Source organism: Antedon mediterranea, chromosome 4, assembly GCF_964355755.1.
Source record: "Antedon mediterranea chromosome 4, ecAntMedi1.1, whole genome shotgun sequence".
NCBI lineage: Eukaryota > Metazoa > Echinodermata > Crinoidea > Comatulida > Antedonidae > Antedon > Antedon mediterranea.
Window position 1 is genome coordinate 31,314 of NC_092673.1, and position 14,795 is coordinate 46,108.

The following is a 14,795-nucleotide window of genomic DNA, read 5'->3' on the forward strand; positions in this document are numbered from 1 at the left end:
TTCCCATATATCCAAACCGTGTGTACGGTCGACGAAGAACCGTTAAACCTAACATTGTTACTGTTATAGGCCAACAAGCGTTATGTAAATGTGTGGTTTTCCCATATATCCAAACCGTGTGTACGGTCGACGAAGAACCGTTAAACCTAACATTGTTACTGTTATAGGCCAACAAGCGTTATGTAAATGTGTGGTTTTCCCATCCATATATCCAAACCGTGTGTACGGTCGACGAAGAACCGTTAAACCTAACATTGTTACTGTTATAGGCCAACAAGCGTTATGTAAATGTGTGGTTTTCCCATAATATATCCAAACCGTGTGTACGGTCGACGAAGAACCGTTAAACCTAACATTGTTACTGTTATAGGCCAACAAGCGTTATGTAAATGTGTGGTTTTCCCATATATCCAAACCGTGTGTACGGTCGACGAAGAACCGTTAAACCTAACATTGTTACTGTTATAGGCCAACAAGCGTTATGTAAATGTGTGGTTTTCCCATATATCCAAACCGTGTGTACGGTCGACGAAGAACCGTTAAACCTAACATTGTTACTGTTATAGGCCAACAAGCGTTATGTAAATGTGTGGTTTTCCCATCCATATATCCAAACCGTGTGTACGGTCGACGAAGAACCGTTAAACCTAACATTGTTACTGTTATAGGCCAACAAGCGTTATGTAAATGTGTGGTTTTCCCATATATCCAAACCGTGTGTACGGTCGACGAAGAACCGTTAAACCTAACATTGTTACTGTTATAGGCCAACAAGCGTTATGTAAATGTGTGGTTTTCCCATAATATATCCAAACCGTGTGTACGGTCGACGAAGAACCGTTAAACCTAACATTGTTACTGTTATAGGCCAACAAGCGTTATGTAAATGTGTGGTTTTCCCATCCATATATCCAAACCGTGTGTACGGTCGACGAAGAACCGTTAAACCTAACATTGTTACTGTTATAGGCCAACAAGCGTTATGTAAATGTGTGGTTTTCCCATATATCCAAACCGTGTGTACGGTCGACGAAGAACCGTTAAACCTAACATTGTTACTGTTATAGGCCAACAAGCGTTATGTAAATGTGTGGTTTTCCCATATATCCAAACCGTGTGTACGGTCGACGAAGAACCGTTAAACCTAACATTGGGTTAATTGAGTCAGAAATAAGAAGTGAACAATAGTTGAGTCTACGAATTAGAGTGTAACTTTCCAATGTAAGCAGTCTTTATTGAAATACTATAGCAAGTGAGACTCTTAATAATAAAATATTAGGGGAATTAGACTCTTTCTAATACGCCTCGGTAAATCGTCGGAGACAGGAGCTGGATACTGGCTCCGAAGAAAACTGATTCCAGCTCACTTTGGTGCGTGTACCCAATTAACAGATTAATTAAGTCGTGGATGCGTAATCAATTTATAGAGTGGATATAGTTTCATATTCTCTGTAATTATTTTCTTTACTAATCAAAGTTTAATCGGCAATTAAGCAGCGTTGTCAATAACCACGAACGCAACTTTGACTGCTGCGTTATAAAACAAACAATTACGCGCCACAACCTTTACAAACGAATATTGGTAACCCTTGACAAAATAATAGTGGACGGATACTTTTTTGTAAATATGTACTGTATACTCTATTTTTAATGAAAACATTTTTTAAGACAACAATATGTAAATAAAGTTGAATTGACATTAAACCAATTTCGTCCTCTTACACTTTAGGTGTAGGCCTAATAAACAAAACTAGAATGGAAATACGGAATGACAATGAATAAAACATGATGAAAATAGAATAAATAGAATTACTAAATAATACCTGTAAATTCAAGTACCCTACAATAAGACATCATTTTCGACGACGAAGACGAAGACGACGACGGTGATTTTGTTTCATTTCCTCTTAATTCATCTTCAGATATTCTTGTGTTTACGTCGGCCTGGTACCGTAACACGAGAGGCATCTGTACGTTTTGTTTTTGTGCACAGGAAATTATTACAGAATCTTCAAAATTATTTTTTATTGGAATATTTTTTCTTGGCCACATTTCGTCCTCAAACCATCTTACAAATGGTCTTCCAACTATTCTACCTTCCATAAAGACCAAGAAGAACACAGCTAGACCAATATCCTTTAAACGTCAGTAGTCCAGGTAGTTTCAAAATAAGCAAAATATCGACAGCTGTAAAAATAGAAATAACTTAATGACTGAAGTTATGACAACTCGACTACATCGAAGTAAAATGCAAACTAGTTTTATAAACTCTTACACTTGAAAGTTAAAAACTTTATTATTACGCATCGCGCATGGGCAATTAAGCATAACCGGTGACGGGACAGTGCGACTAGCGTCTGTCAATTCGCATGGTGTCTAAGCCAATTCAATTATATTCTATTAATTAGGCGTTCATGGCAGAATCAGCTCAATTGGTTAATTGCCCCGTACGTCGATTTTCAACTTATTATTGTAATGAATTAATGTTTAGTCTCTTTGGGTGAGAGGTCGCCTTGTATTTAAATTGGCCAGGAATTGTTCACCAACACCTCCCGTCGGCATGATTTCTGCGGGGAACGTATAGAGAAACGTGACGTCACAGTTACTCGTAGGCTCAGGTTTTTTATTGGACAATAGTATATTCCCTACAATTAGATTGATTGATTGATTGACAGTTTCAAAACATGGGGTGTCTGTAACCAGGGACAAGAAAATTGCATATTACTCTTCTCTGGTGTGACTTTATTACTAATACTTATATATTATAAACTTAATAGTAGGCCTATTTTATTTTGTAAGTCGATCACATTTTCTTTTCATAAAATAACGAAAAATTATTGTGGGCAATTTTTTAAACACAAAATAATAACACGAAACGCAATAGCACTCATCCCAAAACATAATAATGTCAAGCACGTTAATAAGGCACCAAAAGGCAGTAGGTCCTATGTGAACATTATTATTTATTAGTACAGTGGTGTCGTTGGCGCGGTTCTTATATGGTTTTTTTTTTATCGTAAATTCACAAGGAAAATTCATTTTGTTCCCCAAGCTATAATATAACAATTTTAAACAATTGGGGTAATTCTTATTAGTTCTTTGCCCTTTGTTCGATAGACCACTAGCAGACAATATTTCGATGGATGATTAGGAGCTATAGAGGGAGGAAGGACAAGAGGGACGTCTCCTACTGGGTTTGTGCATAGCATATTTGGTTCAAGCTAGAAACAATGTTATCCGATAAACCCTCTCAGCGGGCTATTACAGTAATCCCCGAACTTGATTGAATACGAGAATATTAAACTCCATTATGCACTAACAACAAGAAATAAATTCCAATAAATGCATTTTTTAGGGGAAAAGACTACTACAAAATTGTCATTGTATTGTACACATATTATTACAAACAATTTAAACAGGTATCCATGAGTTACTGACTGGGTACCTGTTGATGAACAGAAACAGGGTCTCTCATGATGAACAAAAACAGGGTCCCTCATGATGTACAGAAACAGGGTCACTCATTATGAACAAAACAGGGTGCCTCATGATGAACAGAAACAGTGTCCTGATGAACAGAAACAGGGTCTATCATGATGAACAGAAACAGGGTCCCTCATGATGAACAGAAACAGGGTCCCTCATGATGAACAGAAACAGGGTCTCTCATGATGAACACAAACAGGGTCCCTCGTGATGACCAGAAACTGGGTCCTTCATGATGAACATCGGTTGTCCATCACACTATTAAACAGAAACAATAAAGTTCCTCACAATAAACCATCATGTCGATCATGATTACTGGACAGCGAGTGTTATAAACACCAAATACTCCTCTGAAAGGTTGTTGTCTCAGTATGAAATACTTGTAGAGATGTGCTATTTTTGTTTTGTGTATTTAAAAAACGATGCATGTTAAGGCACATTCGTCCCCTGTGGTCTGCCATTGTGTTCTTTATAAGTTACATCCTCACTTAAATTCCCCTAGTGGCGCATAAGAGAAAAATAGTTAAAATTATAATTCAATTACATTTAATTGAAATAAATAAATAATATTATAATAACAATGATAGTGGTGGTCAATAATACAATAATAATTAAACATAAATTTTATTTTAATCATTTTTATTGTTTTCTTTTCTTACGAAGTATTCGCAATTAATGATTAGGTCAATAATTGGAGTAACTGAAAAAAGTGACTTATCGTATTGGCATCCAATGACAATGTAGGCATATAAGCAAAACAATGAGTTTGTAAGTCAACTTAAGATTAAAGCATTCGACAAAATTAAAAAAGTGCAATGTTATATGCAAGTGGAATATCATTAATACTAAACACATTATACTACTATACGCCCAGGACCAAATTGCACTTATACCTAATAACGTTATTATTTGTACCACATTATTGTAACAAATCTACTCATATACCTTAACCGCAATTGCATATTATTTCAATATTCAAATATAATTTGGTGTATTGGCTGAAGCATTGTAACCACAACAAACTTGGAAAAAAATCTAAAAATAATTATTTCCTTTTATTGCACTTCATCAACAGGCCCACATTAAACACCAGTAGCTATTACAATTTTGTACCACAACAAAATATAAATAAAATCTTCATTTCTTATAGTTTAGGTTGAAAGACACAATTGTATTAACCATTTAAAAGGAAAGTACACCTCTGCATAAAGCTAAGCCAGTTAATTATTATTATACTGTTATACTAAATTTAGAAGACAAAATCAACCATACAAAATAATATAGCATATAAAGTATATTATTTGTAGGGTTGATTCACCTGTTTATGTTTGTACAATAGTCAGTACCAAACTGCATGAAAGAAAGTGATAAATGACTTTTAAGTAAAAACTTTCAGGATAATCATGTTGGAACAAAAGTATAAAAAGAAGAGTAAAACGTAAATTATTCTACTTGGAGCTACCCCGATACTTGAAGCTACTTGAAGCTACCCCGATTTAAAATAATAGAATTAAAGCAAAAGAAAATTAGGCCCCTACAACAAAAAAAAACATTGTTATAGAATTGTTTAAAATTTCCACTAAACATGGACCAAATATTTGAATCCCACATATAACCGTAAGAATATCTTTATTTATTGTCTTTTGTGAAAAAATATATATGCAAGTTTTAAAACATGTAAATATGCCACAAAAACGTGTATTATCCCAATTTACCAGCATAGACATTCAATAATAGTTTCCTTATGCGTGACTAAGTTTCATTAAGGTCCACTGTACAGCAGTGTATTCATATTGCTACACAGTATAGATACCAAATAAATATTTATATTACCAGTATCAATAATCCCATTAACAATTTTAATGTAATTTGAAATTTACAATATTCTTAGCCAATCACTCATCTGATCAATTGTTTACAAAATATAATGTTCACGAATGAACACCTTATAAGCAGAAAGCTTCAATGATCCAATTAAGTGTACTGATTTAAAACATTGATTTGAATGCTGTAGCAAACCAATATAAACAGAACTAACTGTGCAAGTGCAGTTATTTAACCATTTTCAGTAATTCTGGTTAAAAATTGAAACATTTTCTAAAAACTGTATATGGTATTTCCAAATATAATCATATTTGCCTTAAGTTCAGTATTTGATTGATATTATTTGATATAATAATAATTTCTATGCCAACATAATTTAGGGATATGTCACAGCATATGTGTTTTTTTTTCTGTTCAGGGACAGTTGTAAGTTTTCTACTCAAATGTTGACCCCTAAGACTGTACATATACTTTAGTTTGTAATATTTCGACTGTTTCAAAGTGAATGTGAATATGAATGAATCACATTATTATTAATGAATAATGTACAAGTAATAGTATTTGAAGTTCTGCAATTTACATACATCTTTCCTAATGAGTGACAACCTTCACTAAATTCAGTAGACTGATCATGGAAGTATAAACATTTTATACCTCCATGGACTGATCATACATTGTGTGAATATTGTCTATATATATCTCTAAATATGTTAAAATCTATATACCCTATGTTGATGCATATATATTTGTGTAATGACATGTTAATGAAAGATTTGTGTCTAATATGAGGTGTACACCAAGTATAAAATTTACATTCTTCTCAGTATATTATATCAGATCCAACAAGATATTATCAACAGCATTTGAAGAACGCAACGTTGTTTTGGAAACTTTGAGTAAATGTGTCGCTCAAATGTCGTACACGGCCAGGTCCATCATTTTTCTTTTCAACAACAACAAGTGGCATTTGAACAAGATTTACAGGTGACTTACGATCTCGGAGAGCTTGACTGAGATTGAGTATCTAAAAAAAGAATAAAATAATCGTTTTTAGTAGATAAAAAATAAGAAAACATGTTTTCTTGTCATAAAAAACATGCAAGTGAAGCCCATAGGCTTAGTTGTGAATATTGGTGTTATACTCAATATCATTAACAACATTTTATGAGCAAATCAGAATAATGTAGCTCTAATGATTGACATTCACTTATAAGATATTATACAGATATTGACTGCTTAGAGGTTAGCAAATCAGAATAATGTAGCTCTAATGATTGACATTCACTTATAAGATATTATACAGATATTGACTGCTTAGAGGTTAGCAAATCAGAATAATGTAGCTCTAATGATTGACATTCACTTATAAGATATTATACAGATATTGACTGCTTAGAGGTTAGCAAATCAGAATAATGTAGCTCTAATGATTGACATTCACTTATAAGATATTATACAGATATTGACTGCTTAGAGGTTAGCAAATCAGAATAATGTAGCTCTAATGATTGACATTCACTTATAAGATATTATACAGATATTGACTGCTTAGAGGTTAGCAAATCAGAATAATGTAGCTCTAATGATTGACATTCACTTATAAGATATTATACAGATATTGACTGCTTAGAGGTTAGCAAATCAGAATAATGTAGCTCTAATGATTGACATTCACTTATAAGATATTATACAGATATTGACTGCTTAGAGGTTAGCAAATCAGAATAATGTAGCTCTAATGATTGGCATTCACTTATAAGATATTATACAGATATTGACTGCTTAGAGGTTAGCAAATCAGAATAATGTAGCTCTAATGATTGGCATTCACTTATAAGATATTATACAGATATTGACTGCTTAGAGGTTAGCAAATCAGAATAATGTAGCTCTAATGATTGACATTCACTTATAAGATATTATACAGATATTGACTGCTTAGAGGTTAGCAAATCAGAATAATGTAGCTCTAATGATTGACATTCACTTATAAGATATTATACAGATATTGACTGCTTAGAGGTTAGCAAATCAGAATAATGTAGCTCTAATGATTGACATTCACTTATAAGATATTATACAGATATTGACTGCTTAGAGGTTAGCAAATCAGAATAATGTAGCTCTAATGATTGACATTCACTTATAAGATATTATACAGATATTGACTGCTTAGAGGTTAGCAAATCAGAATAATGTAGCTCTAATGATTGACATTCACTTATAAGATATTATACAGATATTGACTGCTTAGAGGTTAGCAAATCAGAATAATGTAGCTCTAATGATTGACATTCACTTATAAGATATTATACAGATATTGACTGCTTAGAGGTTAGCAAATCAGAATAATGTAGCTCTAATGATTGGCATTCACTTATAAGATATTATACAGATATTGACTGCTTAGAGGTTAGCAAATCAGAATAATGTAGCTCTAATGATTGGCATTCACTTATAAGATATTATACAGATATTGACTGCTTAGAGGTTAGCAAATCAGAATAATGTAGCTCTAATGATTGACATTCACTTATAAGATATTATACAGATATTGACTGCTTAGAGGTTAGCAAATCAGAATAATGTAGCTCTAATGATTGACATTCACTTATAAGATATTATACAGATATTGACTGCTTAGAGGTTAGCAAATCAGAATAATGTAGCTCTAATGATTGACATTCACTTATAAGATATTATACAGATATTGACTGCTTAGAGGTTAGCAAATCAGAATAATGTAGCTCTAATGATTGACATTCACTTATAAGATATTATACAGATATTGACTGCTTAGAGGTTAGCAAATCAGAATAATGTAGCTCTAATGATTGACATTCACTTATAAGATATTATACAGATATTGACTGCTTAGAGGTTAGCAAATCAGAATAATGTAGCTCTAATGATTGACATTCACTTATAAGATATTATACAGATATTGACTGCTTAGAGGTTAGCAAATCAGAATAATGTAGCTCTAATGATTGACATTCACTTATAAGATATTATACAGATATTGACTGCTTAGAGGTTAGCAAATCAGAATAATGTAGCTCTAATGATTGACATTCACTTATAAGATATTATACAGATATTGACTGCTTAGAGGTTAGCAAATCAGAATAATGTAGCTCTAATGATTGGCATTCACTTATAAGATATTATACAGATATTGACTGCTTAGAGGTTAGCAAATCAGAATAATGTAGCTCTAATGATTGACATTCACTTATAAGATATTATACAGATATTGACTGCTTAGAGGTTAGCAAATCAGAATAATGTAGCTCTAATGATTGGCATTCACTTATAAGATATTATACAGATATTGACTGCTTAGAGGTTAGCAAATCAGAATAATGTAGCTCTAATGATTGGCATTCACTTATAAGATATTATACAGATATTGACTGCTTAGAGGTTAGCAAATCAGAATAATGTAGCTCTAATGATTGACATTCACTTATAAGATATTATACAGATATTGACTGCTTAGAGGTTAGCAAATCAGAATAATGTAGCTCTAATGATTGACATTCACTTATAAGATATTATACAGATATTGACTGCTTAGAGGTTAGCAAATCAGAATAATGTAGCTCTAATGATTGACATTCACTTATAAGATATTATACAGATATTGACTGCTTAGAGGTTAGCAAATCAGAATAATGTAGCTCTAATGATTGACATTCACTTATAAGATATTATACAGATATTGACTGCTTAGAGGTTAGCAAATCAGAATAATGTAGCTCTAATGATTGACATTCACTTATAAGATATTATACAGATATTGACTGCTTAGAGGTTAGCAAATCAGAATAATGTAGCTCTAATGATTGACATTCACTTATAAGATATTAGTATATAATAACAGAAAGTCAAAGTTGTTTTTCCTTTTCACATATTGCAAACATTTTAAACTCTCACCTGGCCTCGTAGCACAGACATTTGTTTCTCAAACAGCGCCTTATCAAATCCCTTATCCTCCTGAGTAGAAATAACATAACATAGGGATAATATCTAATTTACAAATCATAAAAATTATAAAAAACGTATGAAGCAAGGAAGAAGGATTAAAATAATGGGTATGCAAAAGATAGATATGTGGGTGTAAAACAGAATATGATAAAAGATGTGAGGAATGAATAATCCTGTAAAAGATAGTGTGAGTGTAGTAGTGAGTGTGGATGATGAAGCATGTTAAAAACAAATTTGACTTACACTAAATAATTCGTACAACTCATAGACAAGTTCTTCAACAAAGTTCATATCTGAAAGTAACGGTAGGACATGGTCTCGAATTTCATCTGAAAACGGCTTTTTTGCTTGCTGCAGCCATGCCCAGTGATATGGATCTGAAAATAAAATGAGTAAGTAAGTAATAACTACGGTCTCAGAATGTTCTTTATGCACTTTTAGTGTAGACAAAAATAATTTATGTTAAAATAAATTTAGGTAGACTTACAAGTTCTCCATTCATTTGGGTGTTTGAAAGGGAATGCTAATCCATTATCAATGGCAGCTATTTTAATGTCTGGAGGCTTTACTATACTCCAGTCAGAATCATCTCCATCCGTTTCATCCACTTCAGATTTCTCATATTTTATCAACCAGTTATCATTTCCACGATCTATAGCAAGAGATTGATAAAAACTATTTCATACTTCTAGGGCAATTATATATGCCAATGCACCGACTACTAGGGAAATTATAAAATGCCAATGCACCGACTTCTAGGGCAATTATATATGCCAATGCACCGACTACTAGGGCAATTATATATGCCAATGCACCGACTACTAGGGCAATTATATATGCCAATGCACCGACTACTAGGGCAATTATATTTGCTAATGCACCGACTTCTAGGGCAATTATATTTGCCAATGAATGCACAACTTTTTTTCAGGAATAGTGATGGCTACCTTGGGTTTTGAATAATGATTAGCAAAGTGAAACATAGTTATGTGACCTTTCCAATGTAAACTTCTTATTATCAATTTGGCAATACTTGTATGGTTAGAGTTAAGGGTGAATTAATAGGGGTGCCCGCAACATGCACCAATTCTCTTATGTTAAAAAATATATTTCAATTTTCAAGAACTTAACAGCTAATTAAAAATCTTCCTATTCAACCAACCAGAGTATATTTCTGTATATTCGAGGCAAGATAATTCTTGTAGGCTGGTTTTATTATATAGTTTCATTATGAATATAACGCTTGCTTTCCATTTTATTGTGAGGTCAAACTTTTCCCACAATTTTTTTCACAGCCAATGGAGCAGTAAAACGTTTTTACTACATACATTGATTTAATATTAATTAGTAGATAATGTACATTTACCTGTATTTCTAATAATGTAATCGAGGCACACAAGCTTTTCAAATTGAAGTTGAAATATTTTAGCCGTTGATTCAGGTAAAGACTCTGAATCAAATCTTCTTAACCAGTAATCAGCATCCTTATAACCACTAACGAAAAGTTGGAATGAACCAGTCTGAAAGGAGAAAAAAATACTATTTACAGGATATCAGTCACTTGAAGAAATATCTTTATTTTCACTTTCAGTTATTTTTTTCTCATGCTAAACATTTTTAAAATAATACTGATATAATACATTATTATTTATATGAGCAGGTTTTGTACTAGAAAGCAATAAGTCATGTTTTATTATCTTTTTAGAAATATTTTTCTCTCTTGATTTGAAACTAAATATATCAACCAGAATCAGAAACCTAAAAAATGCTCATGGAACAGAAACAGCTTGTAATTTTTCCATATCTAAAGTAAATAACTGTCATGAATTATACAAACAAAGATCAAGAATACAATTAAGGTCATGTAAACACATATTTATCTAATTAAATAGATTACTACTGGTGGAAATATTATATATGATATTAACAAATACTATACCTTTGGTGGTAGACCAAGTCGGTAAATATTATATTTGATATTAACAAATACTATACCTTTGGTGGTAGACCAAGTCGGTAAATATTATATTTGATATTAACAAATACTATACCTTTGGTGGTAGACCAAGTCGGTGAAAATGTTTGCCTAGTGTTTGAAATTTATCATAGGTAAATTTTTTTGTTTTTGATTTTGCTCTATCAATGGCTGAATAATTGAATGTTTCACTTGCTAACTTAACTACCTGCAATTTAAAAGAATAATTAATTATGTAGATACAGAACAGTAATATTGAATAATATCTGGTGAAGTGGATGTAATCTTCAGATACACCTGATCATAATATTAATAATACCAATGAATATAATGTAAAAACTAAAATTGTGGGATGTCTTCCAGTCATGTGACCAACAAAACCTGATAAATGAGGAGTGTATAGAAAATGTCACTATTCAAGGATCATGACCAATGATCATGTGATTGTATTTGTCAATATGAGTATACAGTGGATCCTGTTGTATTGCTCAATAATTTTAGCATTATAATAACATTCTAGGTAGAAGAATTTCACTAATTAAATCAAACTTACTCTTGTTTTAGGTACAATGTCTAATGATAATTTACGGTCAACCAAGTATGCTCCGGCCTCCGATAAATAACCCTGATTTAGAACAAGACAACCACGTCCAAAGCAACATGGGCAGCACATCTTTTGTAGCCATTTTGACCATTTGGGATTCAGTTGACCATAGGGCTCCTCACTTTTTGGTTTGAAGACTGCTATAATTTTCTGTGAATCACAAGAAATTTACATAAACTATATTTTTCATAGAATAAATTAAAATAAATCTCCTACAAGATTTGATATTTAACATTTATCTTGAAAAATTTCCAAATTTAAACTTCATTTACAACCTATATAATGGTGTAGCAATCTGTAATATAGTTCATTCCGAAACAAAACTGCCAATTGTTAGAGATTTGACAAACTATTGGAATCTGATCGCAAGATAGCTTACCCTTCTAAAAAACATCCCTCTACTAGGCATGATGAGCAAAGCCGCAACCCTTTTCCTAAAAAATATGTTTATTTAAGATGCCAGGGAATCAAACACACAGCCATTCGGGTGGGTGGAAAAGTGACATTGACACACCATTGTGTGTTCATTGATGTGAAGTACCATTTAGGTTTTTTTACCCCTGAGTCAATAATTATTTGTAAATGACGCACCCATGACGAACCTTTCCCTGGGGTTGTATAGACCTAAAGTGGGTCATACAATTGACAAGTACATTACTGAGTAGTGTGCATGCGTGAGCTATTTAATTGATCAATCCCAATACCAATAACAGTGTGTTGGACAGTTTTGCGTTCTGCCGTGTGGGAACAATAACCCCTATTTATTAAAGTATGTCAAATTAAACACAGTAGGCCTAGTTACTGTATATTACCCCTGGTTGTTGGGCTTCAGCATTTCTTACAAAATAGCTTCCACTTGAACCCTGATATATTCGTTCTGGATAAACCTCCAAGGAAATTGCTCTTTCAGCTGACTGTACAATCCTTGTAAATTCTGGATCATCCTCAAATGTATTAAAATAGTTATGTTCTGTTTCATGATCACTAACACTATTACGTAAAAGAGGTTGTCTTTCTGTCGTAGAGGACGTCATAGTGGGTGAACTTAATCTTGACTGTTCTAATCGTTGGGTTTGAGGTGCGAATATAACGTCAGGCGGGGGATCACAAGGGGCTAAATTTACAACACGTTGACTATTAGGCCTAGATCCATTTTCCATAACTGACACGGCTGTGGTTACATCGGTGGTGTCTTCCTCCTCCTGATCGGCCTTTACTGCGGTTGCGGTACTCATTGGGCCTAGGACCGGTGAGGTCGGATAATGGACGCCACAAGTCACTAAATAAGCTAACACCTAGTTGTATTTATTATGTAAATATAAAGGTTGATTTTTCCTCTTTACTACAATACTCAACAGCTAATTTGGTCGTCACAGTACAAATAAAATACTCAACAAAGTCCACTTCTTGTGTATGATGTTACGCAGCAAACCGCAATTGGTCGAACTCGAGATGAATCAGTCATAATATAATACTGCCCTCTGTCAAAATACAGCCGGCTTATCTCCTATAGTCAGGTGGTCGCTTAGGTCCTATTTTTGGCCATGTTGTGCACTTTTGTGAAAAAAGCACCAAACTTGGCAGAAATCTTCTTTAGGACGACCCAACGAACTAACAATTCGAATAATTTAATGACGTCATTTTGACCACGCCCCTTTTAAATATATTATGTAGTTGTGAAAATTAAATATACTACATAAATTACATAACTATGTCAAGTTTGGTATCAAATTACGTAATTGCGTAACATTTTCAAAATGTCGATTTCTATATATGTACCGAACTGACTACATGTAAACTTAGTATACGTCTTCAGATGCTATAGCTACCGATGACGAAGAAATGCAATGTGATTTTATAAACAATTTTAATACACTCAAGCATAGAGATATTATAGTTGTATAATATCTCTATGATTCAAGGCATTTAAGTTCAGAGGTAAAGATCGATAAATATTGTTCAGAAATTAAATTGAAAGAATATTCATATCAAATATGAACAAGATAATGTTAGGCCCAAAATTAGTAAATCAATTACCAACCATTTAACCTTCGTCTTTGGTCAATAATTAATCCTTCGTGTGTTTTGTTAGTAGGATCCGGGTACACGATCTTTTGAGGATTGTTTTCCGCTTTATCGATCTCTTCCGAGAGTTTTCGTAGTTTAGTTATCGATACGTTCGTTTCTATGGCTGGCATTTAGTGGCATACAACGTGTATGCACTCGATCGACTAATACTTTTCGACAATTGCCAATTATGTCGATTCAGTAATATAAATTTAAGTATTAATTGAAATGAAAGAAGTAAGCCATGGTAAGTTAGTACTATTTCTCTTAAAGTTCATTTTTACTTTTTTTCTGATTTGTATATGGCATAGTGGCAAAGGTGTAACTTCAATTTTTCGAGGAATAATTAGAGCTTGGAATAAAATATACAGAAAGAAAACACCGTCTTAAATCCACCGGACGTCTTCTTGACTCCTAATTAATATGCTACGGTCCCTACAAACTCTGCTGCTGATGATTTCAGGAATAATAACCACTTGTACAAAAACAACTTGTGTAACAAACTTCCATCGTTATAGGGTTTATAGTAAAATGTTATGCCAAGCGCCTAATATAGGCCTACGGGCAGTTATCTTTTTCGATTACTCTGAACGAATCTCAGTGAACAAAACCGTAATACATCCAATACTAAAGGCCTAGTGTAATTGTAGATTGCGCACGAATTATAAAGAAAGGTTGCGAATTGTGATGTGCGCTGCTGCAGAATTTGAACATAATTATAATATTAGCAAAATATGCTTTAAATGTATTGGCTTAGGTCTATACTAATGGTACAAAAAGTATATACAATTAATTTAATGAAAGAATTTAAATGAATGAAAAAATATCTATTCAATTCATTTCATTAAT

At 32.9% G+C, this 14,795-nt stretch overlaps 1 protein-coding gene across 1 annotated transcript; it reads right to left on the reverse strand.

Moving 5' to 3' along the window:
• Positions 1-2,796: 2,796 nt before the first annotated feature.
• Positions 2,797-13,300, reverse strand: LOC140048110 (phosphatidylinositol 4-kinase type 2-alpha-like). Its single transcript, XM_072093131.1, has 8 exons — positions 12,692-13,300; positions 11,829-12,029; positions 11,352-11,483; positions 10,667-10,820; positions 9,788-9,952; positions 9,544-9,677; positions 9,250-9,309; positions 2,797-6,334 (listed from the first exon to the last, which is right to left on the reverse strand). Exons 1-8 carry the CDS (start codon positions 13,112-13,114, stop codon positions 6,164-6,166), a joined length of 1,440 nt encoding a protein of 479 aa, XP_071949232.1. The 5' UTR covers positions 13,115-13,300; the 3' UTR covers positions 2,797-6,163.
• Between the last annotated feature and the right edge of the window lie 1,495 nt (positions 13,301-14,795).